The sequence below is a fragment of the Suricata suricatta genome, chromosome 13 (genome assembly GCF_006229205.1).
Source record: "Suricata suricatta isolate VVHF042 chromosome 13, meerkat_22Aug2017_6uvM2_HiC, whole genome shotgun sequence".
NCBI lineage: Eukaryota > Metazoa > Chordata > Mammalia > Carnivora > Herpestidae > Suricata > Suricata suricatta.
The window spans coordinates 27191372-27197276 of record NC_043712.1 but is presented as its reverse complement, the minus strand read 5'-3'; the positions used below and the strand labels follow the sequence as shown (position 1 = coordinate 27197276).

At 34.2% G+C, this 5905-nt stretch overlaps 2 protein-coding genes across 2 annotated transcripts in view; one reads left to right on the top strand and one right to left on the bottom strand.

Annotated features, from left to right (window-relative positions):
* The window catches only part of LOC115276682 (olfactory receptor 13C9-like), a 136476-nt gene that overhangs the window by 56378 nt on the left and 74193 nt on the right, over nucleotides 1-5905 (bottom strand).
* The window catches only part of LOC115276847 (olfactory receptor 13D1-like), an 8613-nt gene continuing 7714 nt past the window's right edge, over nucleotides 5007-5905 (top strand). Inside the window, exon 1 of the mRNA XM_029920958.1 lies at nucleotides 5007-5903. Within this exon, the coding sequence (XP_029776818.1) occupies nucleotides 5007-5903 (897 nt within the window). The remainder of the gene's footprint in view (nucleotides 5904-5905) is intronic.

Below are 5905 nucleotides of genomic sequence, written 5' to 3'. Positions count from 1 at the left end.
AGGAAAATTTAAAAATCTTTTTTATTAAGCTTTTATTTTAATTCCAGTGTAGTTAACACACAGTGTTCTATTAGTATAATATAGTCAGTTGACAGGTCTATATACTATTCAGTGCTCACCAGGATGAATGTACTGTTTTATCCCCATCACTTATTTCACCCATACCCTACCCACTTCCCTTCTGATTACCATCAATTTGTTCTCTATAGTTAAGAGTCTGTTTCTTGGTTTTTCTCTTATTTCCCTTTCATCATTTGTTTTATTTCTTATATTCCACATATGAGATCATATGGTGTTTGTCTTTCTCTGACTCACTTCTTTCATTTAGCATTATACTCTCCAGCTCTATGCATGCTACTGCAAATGGCAAGATTTCATTCCATTTTATAGGTGAGTAATATTCCATTTTGTATGTATACCATATCTTCTTTATCCATTCATCTATCAGGGGACATGTGGGCTGCTTCCATAATTTAGCTATTGTAAATCATGCTGCAATAAACATAGGAGTGCATATATCACTTTGAATTAGTGTTTTGTATTTTGGAGGGTAAATATCCAATAGTGTGATTACTGGATTATATGATAGTTCTATTTTTAATTTTTTGAGGAACCACATACTGTTTTCCAGAGTGGCTGCACCAGTTTGCATGCCCACCAACAGCGCATGAAGGTTCGTTTTTCTTCACATCCTTGCCGACTCTTATCACTTCTTCACTTCTTGATTTTAGCCATTCTGAGTGGTGTGAGGTGGTATCTCATTGTAGTTTCACTTGCATTTCCCTCGTGATGAGTGATGTTGAGAATCTTTTCATGTGTCTGTTGGCCATCTGAATGTCTTCTTTGGAGAAATGTCAGTTCATGTCTCTGCTCATTTTTTTCGTTGGATCATTTGTTTTTTTGGGAATTGAGTTCTTTCAGTTATTTATATATTTTTAAATACTAATCCTTATCAGATATACCATTTGCAAAAATCTTCTCCCTCTGTGTAGGCTGTCTTGAATCTTGATTATTTCCTTTGCTGGGCAGAAACCTTTTATTTTGTTGTAGTCTATTTTTTCTTTTATTTCCCTTCCTCAGGAGACATATCTAGAAATATGTTATTACAGTTGATGTCAGAGAAATGACTGCCTGTGGTTTCATCTTGAATTTTCAGTTTCCTGTATCACATTTAAATCTTTATTTAATTTTGAGGTGATCTTCATGTATGGTGTAAAAAGGTGGTCCAATTCCATTCTTCTGCATGTACCTGACCAGTTTTCCCAATACCATTTGTTGAAGAGACTCTTTTTCCCACAGCATATTCTTTCATTTCATTTCAATCCATATAAATATGGATTTATTTCTGGGTTTTATATTCTGTTCCTTCGATCTATTTGTCTATCTTTGTGCCAATACCATACTGTTTTGATGAATAGAGCTTTGTAGTATAACCTTAGGTCTGGAATTGTGATGCCTTCACTTGTGTTTTTCAAGATTGCCTGTATTATAGAGGGTCTTTTGTGATTCCATACAAATTTTAGAGTTGTTTATTCCAGTTCTGTGAACAATGCTTTTGGTATTTTTATAGGGATTGCCTTAAATCTGTAGAGTGCTTTGGGAAACATACATATTTTAACAATATTTGTTCTCCCAACCCATGAGCATGGAATGTCTTTCCGTTTCTTTTGTCATCCTGAATTTTGTTCACCAGTGTTTTATAGTTTTCAGAGTAGAGGTCTCTAACTTCTTTGGTTAGGTTTATCCTTAATATTTTATTATTTTTTGTACAATTGTAAGTGGGATTATTTTCTTAATTTTTCTTCACTATTAGTGTACAGAAATGCAACAGGGGTGACTTGGTTGTTCATTCAGATAAGTGTCCAAGTCTTGATTTTGCCTTGGGTCATAATTTCAGAGTCCATGAGATTGGGCCCCATGTCAGGCTCTGCACTGCCATCAGGGAGCCTTCTTGAGATTCTATCTCTCCCCCTCTCTCTTGCCCATACCCTGCTCATGCTCACTCTCCCTCAAAATAAACATTAAAAAAATTTTAATGCAGCAGATTTCTGTACATTGATTTTGTATTCTCTGACTTTACTGAATTCACTTATCACTTCTAGTAGTTTTTCATGTAGTCTTTTAAGGTTTTCTGTATATACTATTATGTCATCTCAAAGAGTGAAAGTTTTACTTTTTCTTTAGCAATTTGGATGGCTTTTATTCTCTGTTATCTAATTGCTGTGGTGAGGACTTCCAGTACTATGTTGAATAAAAGTAGTGAGAGTGGACAATCTTGTCTTATTCCAGACCTTTGGGGAAAAGCTCTCTTTTTGCCATTGAGAATGATGCTAGCCTTAGGTTTTTCATATAAGGCCTTTGTTGTGTTAAGGTATGTTCCCTCTAAACATACTTTGTTGAGGGTATTTATCGTGAATGGTGGTACTTCTCAAATGCTTTTCCTGTGTCTATTGAAATGATCATAGTGTTTTTATCCTTTCTAATATTGATGGGATATAAAGCATTGATTGTTGTGAATATTAAACTTGGGAATAAACATTTCATCCTGGGAATGAATTCCACTTGATAGTGATAAATTATTTTTTAACGTATTCCTGTATTGAGTTTGCTACTATATTGTTGAGGATTTTTAAATACTTCAGATGTTTATAGTCATAAAATACATATTCTTCATGTTTTGAAAATTTGGAGAATGAGAGAATAATTTGGAATTATTAAGACAAATACAGAATATTAATAATGCTTCCAAATACTGCATTTCAGAGAAAACTAGTTAATATTTTGCTGTGGCATTTTCAGCAGCATATATACAAAATCTGATCATTTATACTGTTATGAAACTTCCTATTTAATGTAACATTATACCATGAGCATTTTCCTTTCCATTTACTCTTCTCCCCAAGAATATAATTTTTATTGTTTATATAATACATGAAGGTATATTTTCTCACAAATATAGAACGACCTATGATCAACATAAACCAGACTTCTAGGAACAAAAAAGAAATGCTGCAACTGTTCAAATCCTAACCAAACTAGAATCATGAAAGGACATGAAATGTTGTTTATTTCATTCTATTCTATTAAGTGGATCATTCAGAATAGAAAAAGAAGTTAAATAATAACAATAGTGCCAATACCAATCTTTGACTATTTTTACAAATACACTCCAGAGTTTCACCATTTTGAATTATGTGGCCCAATTATTTGAGCGAGATGATCTTTACTATCTTAATTATGTATCCCCCCATATCTATATTTCTAAGGGATTTACTGAGTAAATAGTATCATATGCTATCAAATATTTTTTTGGCATCTGTTAGAAGACCACGTGTTTTAGTTTTTTGCCTACTTGTTTAGTGTATTTTATTGATACATTTTCAAGTATCAATTTGAAATTTCATTAATTCATGAAATAAATTATATCACTTTGGTAGACAGTATGGATGTCCCTTATTTACTAGTATATATATATATATATATATATATATATACATGCATAAGTAATATTGATCTAGAGTTTTGTTCTACCCTTGATAGAATAATAGGCTATTTTGTTTGAGAAAACGTTTTTGTAAAATGTCCCATGTGTTTTTTCCTATTGAAATGTAATACAGCACAGAAATTGTTTCTTAAAAGCTTAAAATAACTCTCATAAGGATTCTGTATCCAGCTTCCATTTTGAAAAACAAGTTCTCATAATGGGTTCTCTGTTACCTACCACAGTACATAAGGCAAAGTTTGAGTTGTAAAGATTAAAAAATGAAGCATTCAATGAGAGACGTTAAGTACAGAATGCTGTAACAATACATGAAAAGGGTATCCTCCTCATAAAAGGAGGTGAGATTGCTTTTCTAGAAAAGGTGATGTCTATGTTAGGTGGTTCCCTTCTAGTTAATAAAGCAACATGTATACATGAATAAGGAAGAATGTACTATGGGGACACCAAGAAAAATAGCATGACCATTGCAGAGCATGTGGGTTATTAGTGGTACCTCCAGAATTCTATATTGGAAGAATGAAGTGCTAACAATATGAATGGAGGAGGAGTTGGAGGACCTTTCTTGGAAGTTATCTTGCATAGCTCACACATTGTTTTAGACAGATTATATTTCACTATTAAAATGCTTTTTTGTAGGTTTGCCAATGAAGATCATGAAGAAAAAAACCCTACCTTGACATTTTTATAGAAGAAGAAATGGCAAAAGTGAAAGCAAAGGTAACTGCAGAAGTTCAGATAGGCCTACCTGTTGGGTTGATTTGATGTTTCTGGTGAGGTTATTTTTTCTATTTTCTCTTATTTTGATGTAAATTCTAAGAAATGCTCCCCCACACCCATGCTGGACTGTTTTTGAACAGAGAAAAAACTAGTCTTCTTTCATCTTCATATATATGTAAATATACATTTAATATCGCTATATTACATAGAGTAAGTATAATTATATATCATATATATACAATGTTGGAACCACTCATTGTTCTAGGTACCTAACAGTTTTTATTCAAGTTAATTGAAGAAGACCTCGACAATAATTATTGCCTTCTTCCAGTTTACTATTCACTACCTGAGACTCTGAAAAAATGAAAACTTTATTAAGATATATCCAGATTAAATGATATTGTGCTAGATCTATCTAATCTTTTAAATAAAGTTATGCTTCATCAGAACATAGCTTTAATATAAATTTTTCCATTAATAAAGACATCTTTTGTATCTACATTTGAATGTAGTTTGTCCTAAATTTTACCTGGCACTTCCCAGTTAAACTCTTGGGGTATTAATAGCCTTCACAATGCTGCTGTGTAGTCCTCAGATGTTTTGATTTCTCAGAGACTCACTATCATCCATCATCAATAAAACTAATACGATGTCACTACTTTTTTGATTCCTAGGAGTGTTTCAACAATCAAATGGAATACTGGAAAGGTCTACAAAAAATCAATATTATAAATTTAAATTTCCCTGATTCTTATCCTTTTCTAAACACTGAATGTGACATGGACACATGAAGATGGGGAATACTTCAGCTGTGACAGAATTCTTTCTGGTGGGACTTTCCAAATACCCAGAGCTCCAGCTTCTTCTGTTCACGCTCTGCCTCATCATGTATGTGATAATCCTGCTGGGAAATAGCCTCCTCATTGTCATCATCATATTGGATTCTCGCCTCCACACCCCCATGTACTTCTTCCTCGGGAACCTCTCATTCTTGGACATCTGCTACACATCATCATCCATTCCCCAGATGCTTATGATATTTAAGTCTGGGAGAAAATCTATCTCCTTCATGGGCTGTGCTCTGCAGATGGTTGTCTCCCTTGGGTTGGGCTCCACTGAGTGTGTCCTCTTGGCTATGATGGCCTATGATCGATATGTGGCCATCTGCAACCCACTGAGGTACCCCATCATCATACACAGGGTGCTCTATGTGCACATGGCTGCTTGGTCTTGGATCATAGGTTGTCTGACCTCCCTACTGCAAACAGTCATGGCAATGATATTGCCTTTCTGTGGGAATAATGTCATTGATCATATTACCTGTGAGATCCTGGCCATTCTTAAACTCGTATGTTCAGATATCACCATCAATGTGATTATCATGACAATGACAAATATGCTTATATTGGTAATTCCTCTGCTATTGATTTTCATTTCCTATGTTTTTATTCTCACTTCCATCCTGAGAATTAATTCTGCTGAAGGGAGAAAGAAAGCCTTTTCTACCTGTTCTGCCCACCTGACTGTGGTTATCTTATTCTATGGCTCAGCCCTTTTTATGTACATGAAGCCCAAGTCAAAGGACACTAATACTTCTGATGAGATCATTGGCCTGTCTTATGGAGTGGTAACCCCAATGATGAATCCCCTCATCTACAGCCTGAGGAATAAAGAGGTGAAAGAAGC